At 44.4% G+C, this 22,947-nt stretch overlaps 1 protein-coding gene across 2 annotated transcripts in view; it reads left to right on the top strand.

Moving 5' to 3' along the window:
- LOC144139284 (CCN family member 2-like) overlaps positions 1–22,947 on the top strand; it is a 471,813-nt gene that overhangs the window by 428,619 nt on the left and 20,247 nt on the right. For both annotated transcript variants that reach the window (XM_077671689.1, XM_077671684.1), the window contains 2 exons: positions 16,667–16,904; positions 21,665–21,898. In XM_077671689.1, the coding sequence (XP_077527815.1) occupies positions 16,667–16,904; positions 21,665–21,898 (472 nt within the window). The remainder of the gene's footprint in view (positions 1–16,666; positions 16,905–21,664; positions 21,899–22,947) is intronic.

Genomic DNA, 22,947 nt, shown 5'->3' with positions numbered 1-22,947 from the left:
TTTCGTCCCATGAGACGGCGGTCAAAACCTGTGGTCCCTGGCGGCGTCCTCTGCGAAGTTGGATAACTGAAGCCCTTATTTCAAGCCCCGACTCGATTAATTCAAAAATGCCCAAATGTACAGAACTTTGCTCGGACATCGTTATGCCTAAAATTTTTGCGCAATCTTTACAGCGAAGTGCCCTTCCTGCTGATTGGATAAAAGGGAAGGTGGTTCCGGTTCACAAGTCTGGTGATTAAACATTTTCCTGGAAACTACCGTCCATATCTTTAACGAGTATTCCCTGTAAAATGTTTGAGCGTATTTTGTGTTCCCATGTTATCAGGTACTTAGAGGTAATTCATTCTTCAATAATTGCCAACATGGCTTCAGAAAATACAGTCGAGTCCACTTATAATGATGCTGTTTATAACAATATATCGGATATAACGATGAGCAGCTATGGCACCGTCAACTTTTGTATTCTTTCTATGGTAAAATAAACCGCTTATAACAATGCTCCAGTGCCGCGATATCGGATATAACTATTGAATCCGGTTATATTGTGCACCAAAAGTTCAACATTAACGACTCTAATGACGCGGTTGCGCAGCCTACTCGGGTAATGTCTTCGTAGGAGGCCCAACGCGTGACAAAATCCCTGAGGACATTTACCTCAGCTAGGTGAAGCTCCTCTAGATGCTCTTGGAAAAGATTTGCGCTAGCTTCACACGCGGAAAATAAAGGTGACCGACTGTGGCTTCTTTTCGGCAAATAAGTATATCTATCTTGTGAAACGCCGTTGCTTTCTTTCACTAACTGTCTGTTCATTAATGTAGACAAGGGTTGTGCTACTGACTGTGTCTTCCTCGACTTCGCCAAGGCGTTTGACTCTGTCTCGAATGATTTACTTATTCTTAAACTCAGCAAGCTAAACGTAGATGACAATGTACTTTTTTGGATCATAAGTTTCCTTTCTAAGCGCACGCAATACGTCATTGATAATGGTTTTTCATCCGAATCATCTCCTGTCTCTCCCGGTGTGCCGCAAGGGTGAGTCCTGGGGCCACTTCTCTTTCCGTTTAGGTTAACGAACTTCCCAGCTGCGTCACTCACTCATCCATTAAACTTTTTGCAGAGGATTGTGTTTTATACCACAAAATTAACTGCCCCAATGATTTGCATGAACTCCAGGATGATTTTAACAGCGTTTCTAATTGTTGCGAAAAATGGCTTATGAAATTAAATATCACTAAATGCAAAACCATGCGAATATTTCGGCTTCATAACAACCCGCATGCGTATGATTGGAATAATATTCCCCTCTCTTCCGTTAACTCTTACAGATATCTCGGGCTTCATATCACGAAAGATCTCACCTGTATTATGCTTGTAGAATACATAACTAACAATGTCAATCGCATGCTTGGATATTTGCCCCGGAACTTGTGCTTCGTGCAGTCGAATGTTAAATTAACACTTTATAAGTCACTCGTCCATCCAAAATTAAAGTACGCCTGCGCTATCTGGGACCCCGGAAAAATCACGCTCGCCCAATCCATTGAAGCCATCCAGAATCGTGCGACTAGTTTCATTTTATCGAACTATAGCCGCAATGCCAGTGTCACCTCAATGAAATCTGTTCTTGGCCTGCCTGACTTGTCGGCACGTCGCAGATATCATTGTCTTTGCCTTTTCCAAAAAATATTTTTCCACATCCTTCACCTGAAAGAACAGCTGATGCTTCCGCCTACATATATTTCATCCCGCACAGGCCATGTAAACAAAGTTGGTGTTCCTTCTTGTCGGACTAACATTTATAATGATTCTTTCATTCCAAGAACCAGCGTTGACTGGAACCACATTCCCGCCTCCACTGCTGCCATCTCAGAACATTCCCAATTCAAGACTGCCCTACAAAACCTCATTTGTTACAGTGTGTAGTAATACTATGTACTACCACCTATGTACTACCATTGCTGTTTGTCATAGTTCTGTACCCCCCCCCCCCCCGCCACTCCTTTTTGTAGTGCTTCTTGGCCGTGAAAGTATTGTAAATAAATAAATAAATAAATAAATAAATAAATAAATAAATAAATAAATAAATAAATAAGTAAATAAATAAATAAATAAATAAATAAATAAATAAATAAATAAATAAATAAATTAATAAATAAAAATGCCCTTATTTGTGGCTTACTGACTGAAACAAAAGGAGCCATAGGGAAATAAGTCCACCGCGTTATTTGTTCACATATATTCTGAAATGATGTTTTACGTTTTTAAGCAACACCCAAGTTTATCGTTTGTTTACACGCATCAGAGTCGACACAGCTCTCGAACGTTAAAGCCACACTACCTGATGAAGATTTGAATATCAGCAAGAAAAACACGTGGAAAATTCGGTGATGATGCCTGTGCACCGAAAAGTCCGTGCGCCAAAATGTCCGCACAGAAATGTCGGGATGCAAAGGGGAGAAAGCATGGACAACGACAGGCTTCATGGGCCCTTTCGTGGCCTCTGCTCGTCAGAGTTGCGGGCTGTGGGGGAGCGATGACAAAGCTGTGGACGGGGCGCGATCATCGATTAACCGCCGCAACCAGTACGCCACGCAAGCCGCGGTTCCGCACTACGGCAGATATTTTACCGCCCCGCCTACTTCCCGCTCACAACGGCTACCAACGACAGCACTGTATGCGCGCGTATGTGTGCGTTATTTCTAGCACCACAACTAGCGCTGAGAAGGAGAAGTCAGAGGGGCTCCATGGCGCCCTGTGGCCCAAAGGACAGAAATAAGAGTTGACAGTCAAGAAAACCTCGAAAAGCAAATGGGAGGATGTGGTAGGTCATTGAAACAGATAAAGAATTTGGAAAGAAAGAAAGGGGAGAAAAAATGCCCGCCAGGTGGGATCCGAACCCACGACCACCAGACCACCAGACTGCGGACACGAAAAATTGCGATTTGCTAAACAGCTTCGCTGTTAAAAAATTAATTCGCCCTTCCGGTCCTGCAAAGGTCAAGCTTCTTAGCTTGAAGCTTTTAGCTTGAACCAATGAAGCTTTTTAGCACACGCCGTAGAAGTGACGCATAATTTAGGGGGGGAGGTGTTAATCGACCAGATTTAGGGGAAATCCCCAAGGTGGAGTAAGTTTCTGTAAAGGAAAGTTTGACATCCACCTAAATGCAGCCTTACGGCTACAAGGGAAAGCTAAACAGCTTTCTCGAAAACTTCACAGTTGACGAAAAATTCGTCCTGGTCCAGGATTCGAACCCGGGACCACTGCTTAACCGGAGCAGTCGCTCTACCAACTGAGCTAACCAGGAGGCTAGTCGTTAGTAGCGCGATAGCTTTCCCTTGTAGCCGTAAGGCTGCATTTAGGTGGATGTCAAACTTTCCTTTACAATTTAGGGGGGAGCTAGCTACGAGTAAATATTATTTCTCCTCAGCGTTCACGACGGTCATCCCTAAGGAAAGCACATAAATACAAGCACACGCTTTTCTGTTGAATCTGCTGATCTTCAAAATGATGCCTAATAATGATAACTAACCGACTCCGAGTGCATGTCCGAGTGATGAGACGTACAAACGTGAGGTCCAAATCCTGTTTCGAACGGCGTGCGGCTTTGGCACTGACCGCGTTCTTATAGCACGTACACCGGGACGTTCGTTTTCAACGCCGTGTGCTCGGTCCCCTTATCAGGCGCACACTTCATCACAGTGACCGCGTCAAACATTCACACACACATACCTCCGACGCAAGCGGCGACACGCGTTTTCTTTGGCGAAATGTGCTTTCTTTGTTGCTGGCTCTTGTACTCTTACTTGGTACCTTCAAACTCACTTTTTAGGGAAGAGTTTCCGCTCCGACGCCAGTGGCGATATATGTATTTCCTTTGGCAATAAGCTTGGTCTTTGTACATTATGCCCAGCGAAAAGAAAAACACGGGACCAGAAGAATGGGAACGACACTGTGCTTGTGTCGTTCCCACTCTTCATATACCGTGTTTTCGTTTGTGCTGACAATCACGAGCATTTTCCAATTCGCCCAATTCGCTACGTTATTGGTCTTGCAAGCTGCCTTTCCCAGTTTGCGTTTTTCCGCGCGTGCGCAGACGCCATAAAATCCCTGATGTTGGGCATAAAAGCTTCTCTTAAAATCAAGAATTGTGTTCTTGGAAGAGCGGCAGCCGTCACCATTATGACGCACAAACAATAACGTAAAATCATTACTCGCGTTATCATCCGTACCGTCCTCTATAGGAACTCTCCTATACAATTGCGCTGCTACGTGGTATCTTCAGAATCAACTTCAGCATGTCATCGCGCATTCTATGATGAAAAAAAGGAAGGAACAAAAGACAGAGAACAAGAGGGGAAAAAACAAAGATAAAAGAAATAACGAAAGGAATAAAAAGGAAGGAAGAACAAGAAAGAAAGAAAGAAAGAAAGAAAGAAAGAAAGAAAGAAAGGAAGAAAGAAAGAAAGAAAGAAAGAAAGAAAGAAAGAAAGAAAGATAGAAAGGAAGGAAGGAAGGAAGGTGCACATTAGGGCTTAAGTGTGCACTTCCTACTCACGTTTCAGGCCACAGATGTATACTGGTGTGGCTAATTAAAGACCGCAGCGCGCCGTCGTAGAGTACGAAGGATCTTCACTCCCGGTCAGGTGTACTCGTATCTGCGCCTCGTCTGCTTGCGAACCGACTGTGTCCAGCGCACGCTAACGACCGATCCATAAGGTTCGATCGCGGAAGAAGGGGACGTAGCTCTGTTGCGGCTGACAACCACGTGCACGCGTGAACGCACGCGCACAGACACACATACACTCGCAGGCTAACAGGTTGTTCCAGATAACATGTATCGTATACACCCCGCGGTGGCTCAGTGGCTACGCCGTCGGGCTGCTGAGCCCAAGGACGACGGTTCGACCCCGGTCTCGGTGGCCGCTTTTCAAATGGACGCGAAAAGCGAAAACGCCCGTGTGTCGAGATATCGGCGCACGGTAACCATTCCCAGGTGGTCAAAATTATTTAGGAACCCTCCACTATGGCGCCCCTCATAGACCGTTAGAAGCTTGGGCGCGTTACACACCGTAATTTAAATCTCCGAATTGAAGACTAAAGAAAACACACCCGACTCAACGGACACTGCAGCTTGTAATTACTGATTTCCCGAGAATACCTGTTTTGGGTGAATTCAATGAATTTCGGGATCTCATCTTGAACAGAATCGATAGTTAGCGTTCCAACTGCCAGTTCCTGCAATAATGCAACCGAGTACGCATTTATACCACTTTCTGCTAAATATAATCCCAGAAATATAGTTCTCCATCCTGATGGCCACAACAATTAGGCGTCAGCATGAAACGTACGAGAAACGTTTTATGCGTGCGCCATTGTTCTAGACGAAGAAGGTTCTGGCGTGCGTGGTGTCCTCCGTTATCTCCGACAAAATCAGAGGTGCATAACAGACGCCGGGGGTGAGGGCCCCGGTTATAAAATGCCTGCGGCCCCCAGTTTGTCTTAGGGTCCATGCGGGTTGCTCACACACAGGTTCATGGGTCTGTTGTCGTTGTAGCAGCACCGCGATCTAGTGTTCCTTCTAAGCGTAAAGATAGCACAGGAATATAAACCAATCACACTTACGCAATTAAAACGAGTGATTATGAAAAAAAAACTAATGTTAGTTGGTCGCAACTCCATTTGAAAAATAGTTTTCTTTGGGTGTCGTGGGGACGATGGGGACAATAAGTAAAGCCTGTTCAAATTTCGGCATGGTCCTTGCTATCGCGGTCGCACGTGCACGCGCTTATTTCTTTTGACAAATAAGCTTATTGAGCGCCTCTATAACTGTAGTACAGTTGCGGAAACAATAACTAGTGGGGATGGATGTGCTGGGGGATAAAATGGAAGGCCTATAATAGATTTATCAAACGCTATATACTTGCGGCGTGTATACCAAGAACGAAGAAAAATGAGCTAGTTTTTTTTTTTTTTGAGCAAGTTTAAAAAGATGTATCTACTTTTCTGTGGGAGGCAGGAATATAGCGCAGTTCATTGCCCAACGACTGCAGTACGACCTCTCATGAAAATTGCGAAGACCCCTCATGGAAGCCTGTGTTTTTCATCACTATGGAAAAGCAATTAGGTTTTAGTAAGCAGCGACAAAATTGTTTGTTTTCATGCGAAATTGTCGAGCACAGAAATATAGACTATCTTTTGCAGTACCCCGTTCAGTCGTCTTTGTCGTGCTACCTGTTTGAGCAAGGTTGAGAACGACTGGGCAGCGTACGTGGCGTGATCTGTCGGCAGGACAATCAGCACGTCCTTTGCCGCAGCCGGCGTTTATCTAGCGAACCAGCAATAGAGTTGCATGCGTTCTGGTCACCGAGACAAGGAGGCTGGCAGACACTCCGCCACGTCCTTCCACACGGCACAATCATGACGAGGAGGCAGTTGGGGCCTACTTTATACTACTTTCCTACACCTACAGTACCGACGAAACCACCTTTCCCTAATTCAGTTAACGCGTTTCGCGCGTGTTTAATATACGAATGCGCGGGTATATCTTTAGATTGCCATTTGCACCACAGTGTTGGGCACAGTATCGCCTTATGTAATTTTGTCCGGCGCTTTAACGGTATTGTGTTGTATACACTGTCGCAGTGTTCGCGGACGCCTTAAATGCTATAGTCTTGTAAGCCTCCCTTCTGCTTTTATGCTGTTTCGGTAATTATTTTTGTCACTTTCCTTTACTATCGCACGGTTTTCAACCCCGTGTGATGAAGTCCTGCAGTTGATGGTGCTGACAACTTTAGTTTTCATTCAATCCTAATCTCCCTCGGTCTCTCTTCCTTTCTTTTTCCCTCTTGCACAGCTGCATTTATTTGGTCGTAAAAATAGCTGGGCACCCCTGGGCACCACCTTGCAGCAGCTGTAGTTGATAGTAACAATTTAGAAGAATTCAAAAAGCGGCTGCACTCGCACTTTGGAGTAGAGGTTTCTGATTAGTTTCCTGCTTTTCCCGGTTGTCGTTGTGTAGACCTTTCTAGCATTTCGTGCGGTTTGAAGTGCCTGGCTGTTGTATTGCTTCTACTCAAATGTTGTCCCTTTTCTCTTGTCGTTATACAGGGTGATGAAAGTTAAGTCGGCAGGTTTTTTTAACAATAGGCGCTTAGATTTACGCGAAGAGCACCTCTACAGTGAGGTTATGCGGCCAGGGGGACACCTAATTAGGAGGTATTTATTAATGTAGGTGGCTTAATTAACTTGTATTGATTGATTAATTTTCTAGCGGCTACAGCATCCAGGCATGTTTGTATTGGAAAGTTAGACGCAATCGTGTTTCTCTGCAGTTTCATTTGGCAGAATTCTTCTAGCGCATCTGTGCTCAGAGATATCAAACGGCAAAGTTTAATTGCCGCTCCCATGATTACGCATGCTAGAAGTCAAAACCGGCGCATAGCTCCTCCGTTTTGTTCTGTGTTTCCATAGCGGTTCCGAGTACTGCAGATTGCGATAACTCCAGCCAAGACTGGAAGGGCACCAGTTATCACTTTCGCCTATGCCTCCACGCCTTTGTCGAACTAAACACCGTACACAGCAGGCACGTCACAGAAGGGAGGAGCTTTGCAGCGGTGCAGACTGTTTTGCATGCGTAATCATGCGAACGGCAATTAATCTTCGCCGTTTGATATCTCGGACTACAGATGCGCTAGAAGAATTCTGCTAACTGAAACTGCGTAGAAACATGATTCCGTCTAACTTTCCAATACAAACATGCCTGGCTACTGTAGCCACTAAAAAGTTAATTAATCAATTTTAGATAATTAAGCCTCCTAAATGAATTATCCCCTCCTATTTATGTGTCCCCCTGGGCGCATAACCTCACTGTAGAGGTGGTCTTCGCGTAAATCTAAGCGCCTATTTTTAAAAAAACCTGTCGACTTATCTTTGATTACTTTGATTGCTTAACTTTGATTAACTTTGATAACTTTGGATAACGCCACTGTCTCTTTGCGTTTAATTCATGCCCGCAAAGAAACCGGTTAAACATTGTTTCTGCTAAAAATGTAGGCTGCACCACTTCCCTCTCCAATGTCCTTGGCCCATGAGGGTGCATGAAATAAATAAATAAATAAATAAATAAATAAATAAATAAATAAATAAATAAATAAATAAATAAATAAATAAATAAATAAATAAATAAATAAATAAATAAATAAATAAATAAATAAATAAATAAATAAATAAATAAATAAATAAATAAATAAATAAATAAATAAATAAATAAATAAATAAATAAATAAATAAATAAATAAATAAATAAATAAATAAATAAATAAATAAATAAATAAATAAATAAATAAATAAATAAATAAATAAATAAATAAATAAATAAATAAATAAATAAATAAATAAATAAATAAATAAATAAATAAATAAATAAATAAATAAATAAATAAATAAATAAATAAATAAATAAATAAATAAATAAATAAATAAATAAATAAATAAATAAATAAATAAATAAATAAATAAATAAATAAATAAATAAATAAATAAATAAATAAATAAATAAATAAATAAATAAATAAATAAATAAATAAATAAATAAATAAATAAATAAATAAATAAATAAATAAATAAATAAATAAATAAATAAATAAATAAATAAATAAATAAATAAATAAATAAATAAATAAATAAATAAATAAATAAATAAATAAATAAATAAATAAATAAATAAATAAATAAATAAATAAATAAATAAATAAATAAATAAATAAATAAAACCCACTAGTTAGCCCTACTTTGAGCGGGCTGCGTTAAAGCACAGGTCAAAGGCTGCCTGCGCGAGAGCATATATCGGCAAACTGCTAATGGTATAAATTGTTCAGACGTACAAAAGTAGATCTCTCTGTCACTAACAAGGTTACATGATGACCTCTCAACGGCAGATTTGTCTCAACCTTTTCTGGGTCATATCTGAAGATTTGGAATTTAATGGAACGACGTGGGCCTTGGCTCCTGCACCAGCCGCAGCGGACGGGGCTTCCACGCACAAAACAAGAAAACGCCATGAAATTTCGTACCCACGCACCCTCCTTTTCAACCCGGGCATTCACTTCATTTCCCTCCAAAAATACGGCTCCTCCTTGCCAGCATGGCCCTCGTTTGATGCAGACTGGTGCGCACTCGGCGTCGCATAGGTTCCTAAATGCATTGATAGCGTAATATTCGAGGGAGCCCAATGATTTATAATAACCCGCTTGCCATCGGGACATATCTTCGATATTTCTTGGCATCTCGCTTAAGTGTGGGTTTTTAAATGGTTAATAATATGAACGTATTGTATGACCCCCTTTATCACATATACACTATTTGTAATTCAATGGCTCGACGCTTACTAGATTTCATGTCTCGCACACTCGCGCAAATGCTTATTTCAGGTTCTGTATCACAAGAACTTTTTATTTTAGTGCTTTTCTTTTCGAGCGCCCGGAGCTTTAATGCTTCTTCCTTCTGTAGAGGCTAAAGAGTTGAAAACATTGTCCAATTATTCAGCAGAATAAGAATAAAGGCTGTGATGAAGGATCCTAGTTGCCTCACACGCAGTTAGAGAGAGTTATTTTTCTACGCGCTGTGCTCTCAACGTGAGCTGTGCTCAGATCATGCGGAAAAGCGAGTTTTTTAGCTCAAGTTACCTTAGAGTATCCTGTTAGGGGGGTGCAGTATCTGCTGTACCTATAATATCTATTCCCACCTTCTCAATTCAAAGGCAAACCGGCAGTCATGAAACCGAAGGGCTTACCATCGCACTATAAAACTACAAAGAAGAAATTCCGCGTCTGTGAACCTGGATATCATTCCTCTGCGCCTCCTCTAACGGGAGCCTGACGCAACAGCAATGGCGGGGGCGCTGAAGGAACCCGACGGTAAAACCATGCGCGGTGCGCCACGGCCCTTATACGGCACAAAAACACGCAGTGGCTTCGCGCTCGCAGCGCGACGACCATGAGTGGCGGCGGGTGCACAGCGACGCCCCGCTGCTTTCCCTTCCGTGTGCTTATTCTTGCTGCGACAGGAGGGACGTGGACATAGGATGCAGAAAAGAGGAAAGCGTCGGAAACAGCTCCTTTCTTTGTCTCCTTCCGGTTGGTCTGTCGAGACGCCCCGTCCTTTCGCCCCGTTCCTCGTTTGGTTTCTTTCTTATCTATGGCTGTCCATCGCCAATCCCTTGTTGCCTCTTTCCCCTTGGCCCCTTCAGTTCCGTCTGGCGAAGTGCTTGGGAGCCACTGCCGCGTATCGTCTTTTCTTTCCCTATACCACCAACAGCTCGCCATTAATTACGAAGGAAGCTTGATGCGACAGTCCCGGCGGGCTCCAGTTGGGCAAAGGGCACGTGCACCCACCGCCCAAGACACGGCAATGAGCTAAACGAGCCGCGTCCTCTCTATACATACTAAATGCCTCCTCCAAGGGTTCTTCAAGTTCCAGGAGCCGTCTTTGATCTTCCCGTGGCGATTCTAGTTACAAACACTTTTTTTTTCCTTCAGCGATCCCTTTTTTTTTTTGCTCGCCTTTCCAACGTCTTCCCACTTCACGCAAGCTTTGCTTCCGGGTATCCCCGCCTTCGTCGCCATCTTTCGGTAAAAATTCCGCGAACTATTGTTTGTAGGCGTTACGACTTGACTGATTGGACGTGGAATGCGGCACTGCGCAATGCCCTTGAACTTAAATTTTGTTGAAAAGCTCTCCAAATCCTTTTTTTTCTAAATATTTAACTTAAACGCTTTTAGAACATGTTGGATAAGTCTGTGGAGTCTTTGTTACATGGCCACGAGAATCTGATCAAAATATTACTGGCCTACGCCCACCAGATAACTTAGAATTTCAAGATATTTGTTTTCTTTGGTTCTTCAAAGTCCGGACGTTCTTTGTGTGCTTGCGAGACGTGACACAAGCAATGCTGCCGCGATTGGCCGGCTTCCTTTCGGATACAGCAATAAAAAATTTAGAAATACTCTTTGAACAAAATCGTGTCAAAAGCGAAGCTGGGACTAAAAAGGCATCCACTGCAGAGAAACTGACTGCGCGGTTTTGCGTGCTGATGACAACTGTAGCTTTCTCAGACCTTCCAGGCGCATAGGGGAAAAAAATCAGAGCCCTTCCTCTATGTGAAGATGGAAGCCAGCGATTCTGCATCAAGGGCAGGTTTTGCAATGGTGGGGTTTTGCTACAGTGAATTTATATATTACCGGTATTGGCTCACGTCGGGGTTTCAAGCAGGCAAGTTGCTCTTCACTTGGGAGGGATTCATAGCTGCTCGACGAGGTGCGACTTGAGGCGGCAATGGCGGGGGCTGCCGTTCAGCGACACTGGCTTTCTGTTGTTTTCACGTCCATTTTCGCTTCTGCCTCGCGGACGCTCCTCCAATTTCCGCCATTCTTCCCCAGAGCGATCTATGCACGTTCGTCCATAGCGAGTTAGAAGTGCAGCTGCTGATAACTGCACCAGCGCCGTTACCAGCCGATTGCGCAACTTATGAAACAGGCGTCGGCGGTGGCGCGGAGGAGCAGGGAAGCGGTGGCGAGTAAATCGTCGCCCCCGGAAGGGAAACCCGGGATTCTAGGCATATACAGCTTCGTTGTAAAAAGAAAGCGTTTATCGGCCCCGCTGCTCTGAGATGCCCGTTATCAAAACAATTCCAGATGTATGTCGTTGACACGTATTAGGCATAGTAAGGGGACAGCTCTTGCTCCGAGAGTGCGAAAGACCTCACTTTGTATATTACCCTCGGGGAATGTTTTTATACTGCCCCCTATTGCTTAACCCCGTGACAACTAACTATCGCTGAACCCGTGTCGGGGGTCGACAGCCACCATGACGGCCTCTCGTGCATTGCGTTCTAAGAACACTGAAATCATGGTGTAATGGTACGATTCCCTCTTCAACTGCAGGGAGGCACGGGTCCCATTCTCAGTGGTTGGAAACTGATGGAATAAACTTCTTGCCCGGTGGTTTTGGGCATGAAAAACTACGAAGCGCTAAAGAGACCCTTATCGCGTTTAACTCCGCCTGCAACAACATTGAACAAGGGACTAAATGTTGGTTTGAAAGTGCTACTGGCGGACTGAGGGGAGAAGAGAACTTGTTTATGACGTGCGCGCATTTTCAAACACGGGTCAGTTAATATTCGCAACAATTTTCTGCAAACGGTTATGCCATGCAAATGAAGATAAACACAGAAATTCGCAGCTGTCACACAGTCTCCTATAAATTATACAAGGTTGTTGCGTCACAGGTGTATGTCCGAGGAATTTATTTTGAGTCTCTTCGAAGTGCCCCGCGTTCAGTTTCATTTTTACAGCGAAGCGGTATCTGACTTGGCCCACGCGGTTGTTTGGCATCGTCGTCCACCCACGGAGAACGACTTGCGGCAAAGCCATCGTTCTCGCAAATGACTCTCAATCTTACCTGGATATCTTGGAGAAATCACACTAAAGTCGGCCGCTGAGACGGCGCTCTCATTATGCCAAGTTCTGTTTTCCTGTCCTAATTGGTCCACCGTGCATTTCTTAACACCTCCGAGTTCCCGTCTGTTGTCAATGCATAACGATAATCGTCCATAGATTCTGTCAGCAGGTGGTTCCTTTTCCTCTTCACGGTCATCCGTTTTTTTTTTTTTTCATTTGTTGTGGCAGCACACCCACGCAACATGCCGTTTTCATGTGGGTGCACGCCTGTCACTTCTTGCTACACGTAGCGTTGTTTCCTAGTTCGCTTTGAACACTGTCGATATCCTCATGAGAAACAGCTCAAAGGAGCTCGCTGTTGGGCCTAAAAATTTTTTCTGTGAGAACTTTTTATGCCAGTTGGAATTTTAAGACTGGGATCTTGCAGATATATTCTTGGGTGGTTTGCGTGGCCCTACCAGCACTCAAGTTTTATCGGTTATGCCACCTGTCTCAACACAGCAAAGAAAGTATAAAGGTACGCCAGAAACTTTCAAGTGCGTCGCATCAAAGCTTGTCTGTACCCATTAAAAGCTAGTCAACAAGATGAAATAGCGGCTCGCTGTGCCTGGCGCGTACTCATGCCGCAAACCAAGCATGCTAGCTGACTGCCGTCTATGCGAGCGAAACAAATATATATAAGTCAGAGTATAAACGTGTTGTTTTAGTGAAAATTTGCAGACCTCTTTCTTATATATTGGGATGGGCAATGAACTTCAGAAAGTCAAATCACTGCTGCCGTTGACAGCGAATCAGGCGCTCCTGAAAGGAATTAGAGGTTCTTTCTTGAGGCCATCCATCACATCGTATGATTTCAGTATCCTGTCACGGTTAAATGTTTATCGGCATTATTTGCAAGACACTTTTCTTTGTCATGAACTGAAATAAAGATGCAAAAGGGGCCGCCGCCGGTACATTGAGTGCATTTCTCAGAAACAATAGTGTTTAGGTGTTTTTTGGGCGGTTTTACGTGGTGATAACGATATCGAAGTCTACTCCGAAAAGGGCTAGCAATTTGCAGTTTGCTTTCTTCGCTAAAAATACTGGTCAGCGCGTGGTGTGATACGGCAAGATACCACCGCGGTGGTTAGCCAGGACCGTTCCGCGATGTAGGCTTGTCAAACATACAGCTAAAATTTGCTCTTCCGTACAACAAACCTGCACTCCAACAACAAACCACAGCGCAGGTATCTCGGGGAAGCTGTATCACAGTCCTGTGGTACAGCGTCTCTGCCATGCACTCTATCGATAGACCCCTGCCACCGAGAATGAAATTTTGGTGAATGACGATTCCGCGCTTACGATTTGATTCAAAAGTTCGTTCTCGGCTGTGGCATCGCGCAATGTAAGCCGGGAGCTCGGCATTGCAGGGTGCCACAACGCAGATCGCAGAGTCAAATTGTATGACGGCTGCTCTCATTCACCGAATTCCCATTGTTGGTGGCATGGACTGGTAAATAGAGTGCATTGGGGGGAAGTGGAACCACAGGATTGTTTTGGAGTGCAGATATAGTGACGAGAGGGAGCGATACATCGTTTAAGAACATGAGCGCAATTTCCCCGATGATAGGATTTGAGGCGCGTCTTGTTAAGAAATATGAAGCTGGTTTTAAACGAATACTATGGACCAGGAGAAACGTACTGACTTTGTTTGTATTTAGACCGCTACCCCCTCTTGAGACGGCATCCGAAAAATATAATTTTGAATTCGCCGCACCAGAACAGTACCTTGGCCATACTGTGCGCCGAAACAGAAGGCTGCTGAACGATTTACACCATATTGGATTCTTCACCATGCGCTAAAGCATTGCTCATATGGGCGTTTTCTGTTTTTTTTTTTTTTTTTTTTTCAGTCGATATGCATACTCCGTGATTAGGTATACACATCAAGGCCTCGCCCATACCGGCAGAACACCTTAGCAGAACCACTACACCTCCCATGTTTCGTGCTTTTATGTTCACTATTAGTTTCTTGTCAGGATAAGGGAGGCAGAAAAGTGTTTGGGTCGCAATGATCTTTTTTTTTTTTTTTTCTGAATTGTCCGGCACATCTGAAATTCTATCATGATGTTGTGGGATCACCGAAAAAGGGTGGGAAGTCGTAAATACCCAGTCAAGTCGATTCGGCACTCACCAGTTTTGTGTCAGTCTGTGCAGAAGCTTTATCAGTGCCAAAGGCCTTCGTATTTTTCGAGAGGTTGGGTGTGTTTATGTGCGGCTATTTATAGAAAGGGTTAAAGGGGACGCGAATGACTTTTTGGTGTAATAATGTTAAAAAAAGGAGAGGGTTGTTCTCCCGTGGTTATACACAGGGATTGTAAGACATACATTGGCTGAATCACGTTAACGCAACAGACCTCGTGTGCAGTTATCGGTTTTTCTCAAAAATAGGGGTCTCTCACGCAGGAGCACTTATAATTTACTTTGGCGATCCTACTCTACCCCACAGCTTTCTACGAGTATTACCATACAGGAGAACCAGTGTTCATCATCAAGAAACTGTCCGACACGAACAAACAACGGCTTCCAACTCCGATTACAGGAATTTCAAGCTTATAGACTTTTGCACATGCACAGAGTACATTGTCTGTGATGTGGCACCAGAAATCATAAAAGAAGGAGAAAAAGCCCATTACAAGATGTCGCTGTCTTTGAAGGAAAAGTAACCTTGAAAGCACCATCATCATCAGAAGCGGTGCGGGGACAGGTGAAGATGACAAGGAGACAGGAGACATTCGTTCTAAAAGAAGAAATTTGAGCGTCACTGCGTCTGAGAAAATATGAAAATTTACCTCACTGCGCCTTTCGAACGCCTTGGTCCTGAAGGTAAAAACTATCATATTTCTTTCATTCAGCGCTAGCAGCCTTAGCCGCGCAAAGAAATAATTTTTTTCATCTGTGCTATCTGCTTGTGGCCCTGCCGGATTCCCCTTTAAATCATTCGCGCGTTTTTACCCACTGCCCCGACTACACCACATTTTCTTTCCGTTGTACTTGCTTCCTACTTTTCTTGCATTCTTTTAATTTTTTTTTATTCCTGTTTACACCCTCCAAGGATACTTTTGCTTCCCTGGGCACCTATTTTTAATGCACTGCTATATCTAAACATGTATTTTACTTTTTCTGAAATACCGAGTATAGTTTATCTCAGTAAGCTCCCTTTTCCTGGCCAATCCTCCTGACATTTGCCTGGAACCACCAATACCCCCACGTACTTCAAGGTTCTATGTACAGTCGTCAGGATGGCCAGAACCCACGTGACCTGCGGCTGTACTCCCGGGCACCATGTCGCCATGGTCAACGACGTGCCGTGGCCATACCCCCGTGCCACCAATCTCTACTTGTTTTCGCTGCCTGGCTCACTGTTCCGTCAACTAGCTGCGCTTATTATCACTGCTACCTCCGAAAGTGCATGTTCCGCGCACCCCATTAACTCCTCCACGACGTTCTCCGCGCCGCCAACCACCACCGTTGAAAGTCGTGAGATACTTATGCCTTTCCTACAAGACTTACAGCCTGTTTCGTTTCCTGACACCGTTTTTCGTTGCTCACTTTTTTGTTTTTCTTTTATCCTCGTCTGCTCTGACGTTATCACCTTGCACATCGTCGTGCTTACATGCTCATCATACTCGTTTTTATCGAAACCCGCGTTACCAGTACTGCCGGTCGTGACGCCTCCCGAAACCTTAATAACATCATAATGTCCCTTAGGATGGGGTGTAGGCTGGTAAAGGTATTTTGAAGTTCGCATATCATAAAGAATACAGGAAAAACTGCTGCTTTTGAACCCCACTCGTTTAAATGGCAAGGCACAGCAAATGCGCGGAAAACGTTGCCCAAAAATCGACGTCAACTATAGGTTTCCAATTTCAGAAGACGAGGCCCAAAAAAACGAAACCGTGCGGTTGCTGGGAAAGATATGGTTAGAATGTGAACATACAATTGCTAGAAAGCCGTCACGGTTTCACCCTTTTACACGAGCGCTGCTGGCTGACTGACGTCGTCTTCCACGTATCATCGGCGTCGCTTCTCGAATACAAGTCGATCGTGGACCGTCACCAATTTTGGTACGCGTTTTATTTCTGCAGTATCTATGCGAAGAGGATTTCGCGCGTTCTCCCTAACCGTGTTCTTGCCTAGACGTTCAGCTGGCTCCTGCGTCTGCGTGCAGGGCTCGGTGCAGTGCGGTCCTTCGTGCCGTTGCAACACGGGGTGGCAGCACGAGGGAGGCGAGGGTGGCGGGATGCGCTGCCCCGACGGCGTGAGCCTGGTGCGGGACGGCTGCAACTGCTGCAGCATCTGCGCCAGGCAGCAGGGGGACACCTGCGACGCCGTCCAGCTCTGCGACGCCCGCCGACAGCTGCACTGCGTCTATCCGGACAGGAATGCCTCGGTGGGAACCTGCAAAGGTATGCTCACATAGAATTGGCCACACACACGTCACGCATTCATACTTGCTAACGACACAAACAAGCCAGAGTGCCATCGATGTGGGGGGCAGCTATCTGTCCTCCATATGCTTATTGAATGTGATATGTGCAACATCGAAAGGAAACGTCCCTTTAATGAAGCTTACACATATAAAATTATCTTGCACCCTTCATTATTCCCATCAGACTATCCCATGTTCTCTTACAAAAAAGTTTTTAGTTACCTTGCAGATGTTTACTTTCTAAAATACATATCATACAGGCCATAACTTCAGCTGTGTTTATTACGTGTTGCAAAGCAGTGGCGGAACCTGAAGCTTTACAGCTTAGATGCCTATACTCACGATGTTTTAATTCTGGCCCTATACAGCAACTCCCTTAGTAAATTTTCCTTTACTACAAATCCTTGTCATCTCGTTGCACCATTGTCATGGCGCTCTTTGCCTTTGTGGGCCTTGCGCCGTTAAACCCGAAATCATCATCATCAGCCTACCTGAAATATCAGCACAGGTGAAATCTGTTGAATAGGCAGCCCTCAGCCAGCGTAGCGGCCAAGGAATTAATGATATGAGTAAAGCAGAAAGAGATGGCGTCGGCAATTACCGCGCACTGCAAGTCCACAGGGTAGTCTTTCGGAGATTTATAGCGTAAAATTGAGTGTGAACCGGAACAAAGTCAATATTTACCTTAAGAGGGAACAAACTCCAAATTGTGAGGGCTCAGCCTGCATGAAAACGCATAATGGTAGTTAGCCCAGCGTACGCGAACAACGCACGATGTTTCTTTTTCTGCCACACATTACAAATAACCGAAACCCTAGTCGTCGCATAAAGATTCAAATAATAAAACGCTGCCTCAAACAACGCTTCGACAAAATTACTTCCGTGTCACTTTAGCGGCCACTCAGTGCCTCTGAACCATCTGGCAGGCCGCATTTCATTTGTGGCCCATTCGTGCTGTTGCTGTCGTGTCACTATTACATAAACACGGGACCCATGACATGAGGCGGTTCTTAAACATACGTTTTTTTTTTTTTTGTGGCGACCGACTCAAACCAATAAAGTTTATTCATCACCACCACCACCATCATCATAATAATAATAATAATAATAATAATAATATTAATAATAATAATAGTAATCATGGGGGACTGAACTCTCACAATGTTTCCACATGGATTTCAAGCAAATCCAGCCGAACGTATTCTATAAGCTAGAGCATGGTGCCAGCCTTACGTGTAAAAAAGAAAACGTTATTCTTGGCAAATTAAGCACGTATTAGTGTGTCCTGATCGGAAAGTGGAGTTGCCCGTCATTGGCAGTTTACGGTTAAAAAAAGGACAATGCTTCAGCAAGTAATTCGTAATCAACCGGAACAGCATCTTTAACCAGGGAAAAATCATTTATTAAGTGGGCCAGCGTTTATTTATTGCGAAGAGGTGTGCATTATCTCAAAAACCTCGAACAATGTAAACGAACAAATATTAAAATGTATAATTTCTTTTTTTCGTGAACCTGCGTCACTGACGGACGCTTGGTAAAAGAGAATGAAGATAACAACGCTAAGGACGTTAATTCCGCTAAAACAACCAGCGTAAATACTGTAGCCGGGGGCAAAAGATTGAAAGGAATCTAAATATTACGTACATGGCTCCGAAAGCCTGTAAAAGCAGACTATTTTTTCCTGATTTTTATACAAACGATGCATTATTACTTTTGGTTTAGCGGCGTAATCAACGTGTTTCGTCCTGTTTCAGCCAGGCTGACAAAGATAGAAAAAAATTCATTTCGCCTTCGGCTTGTGTCCCCTAATTGTATGGGAAAAGTGGGTCAGCCATCTTTCATGTTGTTCTAGCTAAAAATGAATCCCTGCCAAAGACATCCTTCTTGGATTTCGTTGTTTTAAAGAAACCGTTGGGTTATTTTAAGCTTTTTAAACACACCAAACTTCGCCTCCAGCCACAGCTCTTAAAACTTATCACTGATGCACATTCTCCCTTTGGTTAAACGTTACACCACTCCATAACCCCCGCAGCCAATCGATATGTTTAGCGACCATATGTTAGTAACGAGACTCTTCATACCGCATTATCCGTAACAAAAGGCGGCAGAAAAGCACACAACACGAACCATGGCCTGCACAAAGGGGCCTCAGTCTACCGCGACAATGCGGCCATTCGTAAAAACAACAAAAAACTGTGGTTGATTTTTCTGTCATAGGAATCGGTGATACACGAAAGTGAAATGTGCAGGGAAATACGAAGCTGAGCATGATTTCCGGGTCGGCGGCTGCTTTGTGGGTGTGCTTGGTGAGTGACGTTCTGCTGGCGGGTCGCTTCGGCAACGATGTACTGGCGTCATTTCCGTGACGGATATGACTTCAGCGAAATCTTGGTGTACACCGCCATAAAACACTTTCGTGTTAAAATATAAAATCCGAAAACGAACGACCGTAAGTATAACGTACTCTTCAGGACTATACGTTGCTTCCCCGCAAGAAGACCCTGTGTGCAGGGGTGCACCCTTTACAGGCCGCTGGCGCACTTCCGTGGCGTATATGACGTCGAGAAATCTTTATTTATCCGGGAATAAAACACTTTCATGTTAAAAATTCAAGAATAATTGCACCCTGTGAAGGTCAATGACCAGCGAAGCTTTTTAGCGCAAGACATAGCATAGCGGTGACAGAGAATTTGGGTGAAAGGTCTGAGCAAGTTTTATTTGTCTTGAGCGTTGGCTATGGTCATTCCTAGGGTCCATTAAGAAAAAATACAAGTTTCGTTACTTAAAAATAATGCTTTGTCCTGATGACAATGACGGCAATTTTATGGCAAACATCAAATAAATAGCCCAGATATTAAAAAAAGCACATGAAGCAGTGGCGGCTCCCCAGCAAATTTCCGGACGATTTTTCTGTGACGTCACAGAATCTCGTTTGTTGTTTTTGGGGCAGCCGACCTAAGCCGCCGTCAAGGAGCATGACTGGGAGATTCTAGTGGGGCCTCCGGTTGCCTTTGGCCGTATCACTTCAATGCGAGCGTGCACTGATGAAAATGTCTCTAGTACGATCCCATTCATGTACGTCTTCTTGTTCATGTACGTCACTATTGCGCAAAATACACAATTTCTTCAAAATTCCTTCAATGTCTTGGCTAAAAGAGCGCCTTTCTTGGGTGGAATGAAGCTGAATGAGTTCCCACAGGATAAGCACTACAAACTCAACATAGTTGCATTTTTTCTTCATGTCCCTTTCTGTCCCGGTGATTCCAAATGGAATCACATTGCTGTAGTCATCCTAACACATAGAGAACAAAACCAAAACTGCTAGTGTTGTTGGGAGTTGTCCTTCAACGATGAATTTTGCGGTATACATCACCATTGTAGCGTTTGAGTGGAGCCGGACGCTACAAAGAAGAAAAAGCTGCAGTGAACATGCAATTATGACGTCGAGGCTAAAAGAACCAGAGGTCCTAGTTGTATTCCCACGCTTGTAAATCTGCAAATATTTGTACTGCGGAGCTCATCTTTTGCTTGTAGGCTCATGTGGTCATAAAATTGAGGAAAACAAGAGAAATTTTTTTTCCGCTCAAAATAACATTTTTAATTGCGAGATGTTAATTATTGCCCTCATTAATAAATCAGTAATTACTTACATTACCAGCTCTATTTTTTTGTTCGTGGGCTTAGGGGAGCCGTAGAATTTAGTAGAACACAGAGAAAACATTTTTGTGCTTGAAAAAAAAAAGTCGGGACTGAAAGGGTTAAGAATGCTACATGCACCAGCGTTGAGTCTGGGCCCTTTCCGCTGAGAAGCTGATGACTTGTCGACTACGCTACACTGGTTGGGATCTTCACAAACACAAAAGTGTTGGGCGCGATGTCGGCTCAGCGCGCGTTACTTCAGATGCTGCAGCCGCGCTTTCTGCGCTAACGCCGCTGGTGTAAAGTTCGAATATAACCAGCCTAACTGCTGGAGCAGCAGAACCAGGAGGAGACGTGGCTGCGTGATGGCCGGAAGTTATGCCTAACGTCCCACTTTGGGGTTGAACGTCGTCAAGTGGTACTCACTACTTGATGTACAATGGGTTTGACGTCGCTCAGTGGCTTGTCGTTAGTCTCCACCTTAAGCCTGAATATACGCCCTAAAAGGACGAGTGGCCATGACTTTCGTAACAGGGACAGAAAAGAAGATGCAAAGGGCAAGGGTACAAGATAATGATAAAAGGTAGATAAACTCGCTGACATAGCTCAGCGAAAAGTGGTACTCACACCTTGTGAATGCAAGCGATGGAGCATGGCAGATTCGTGGCTCCCTGGACTAAAGAGGCTGACCCCACTGCCCGTTAAGCCGGCGATACGTATGTGGTACCGGCGTAGGCAATTTCATTTGCTTTCATTTATTAAGCCTCGTTGCATCATCGCCCTCCCCTCATAATCGATAAAATCTCATTCCAATTACCGCTCATTCGAATGTGCGTCCGCACGGTGTACTGTGGTTGGCGCAGGCTAAGTCTGTGTCATTTCTTCTTCGGTCCTATCTGCAGCTGCTATAAACTGGACTCGAACATCTGACATTATGAACTACAGTAGGTGTTCGCTACAGAATCGCCGCCGTCTCAGACAAAGAAGCGCTCATATAGACAGAGCCGGTAAACTCTCTGGCGCAGTTTAGGCTCTAGCGCATGCCAGTCGGAATGTCTCATGGCCCAGTGCCCTCACACTGTTTTTTGCTCGCCTCAGTTGTGCAGGGCCAGTCGTGCCAGGTGGAAGGCCTGGGCCAGTACAAGGACGGCGCCACCTTCAAGTTGGACTGCCGCACACAGTGCTCGTGCCAGAACGGCACCTACGGATGCGTCTCCCTCTGTCCTCACGAGGGAGTGCGACCTTCCGCCGAGTGCCGCAACGCACGCCTCGTTCGCCTCCGAGGAAATTGCTGCCGAGAGTGGCTCTGCGACCACGACATGCTCAAGCAACGTGCGTCTCTCACACATCTGTCTCTCTAACTAAATGTACAGTAAACTCTCGTTAAGACGAACTCGAACGGACCGTAAGAATTTGTTCGTATTATCAGAAATTCGTCTTAAGCGGAGGTTTTTCGCGTTGTGGACGTTATAAGAGAACAAAACTGTTGTTCGTCTCAGCCATAGTGTTTGTCTTAACCAAGTTCGTCTTAACGGGAGTCCACTGTATTTCCATAGAGCTCCTCATCGTTTGGCTAGCATGCCCGCGATGGCTCTCCTTGTGAGCAAAAACACTTAAACACGTGGAGTATATTTTCGAAGTAAACCAAACTGAAAATGATGAATTGATCAGTCGGTGCTGTATTGAACTCAGACTAGTACCAAACAACCCTGAACCCATACGCACACATGCGCGCACACGCATTCACGCCAACAAAGGGAGAAGCTACAGCAAGCCGATTTTGGAGGGAGAATTTTCACACCTCGCGCTTTTTAACTTGGAGGTTGTTTCATCGCAGCCCATCTTCAATATTTTGATGTTTTTGCTTGCGTGCCGAAAAATTTGCCGCCAAACAGTGATGACATGAAGTGAATGTCCACAGATATTCGGGATGGTTCCCCGCTGCTTGTAAAATAAGAATTGTATTGCATCGCCACTGAGCCGTTCTCCCTTCGAGCCCCGGAGGAGGTGAGCAGGAGGGAGGTTCGGTTGCACATGATGTGATCTGGAAGCTTTCATTTATTGCAGCGCGCTGAGCTATCTTTTCCTTTTGCTCTTCCAGTACAATCATCTTTTTATGCGCGTGGTTAAACTGCAGGCTCTGACTTCATTTACTGCCCTCGGTAGCATTATCATTTACTCAAAGTACTTGTTACGTGTAGAGTGAACATAAAAAGAAGAATTTTACGCGTGCTTTAATATACATTAGGGGGCCGACGTGATTTCCTGTGAATTCGTAGATGACGCCCGGCTGGATTGGTCAGCTCAAGACGACTGTGAGCAACGCCATCCTCCTGCATTTTTAAAAATCAAAGTTGATGGGACCATGCTTCTGTTCTTAT

Source organism: Haemaphysalis longicornis, unplaced genomic scaffold (genome assembly GCF_048455015.1).
Source record: "Haemaphysalis longicornis isolate Haplotype H1 unplaced genomic scaffold, Haemaphysalis longicornis Haplotype H1 scaffold_1, whole genome shotgun sequence".
NCBI lineage: Eukaryota > Metazoa > Arthropoda > Arachnida > Ixodida > Ixodidae > Haemaphysalis > Haemaphysalis longicornis.
This window is presented reverse-complemented; position numbering and strand designations above follow the sequence as displayed.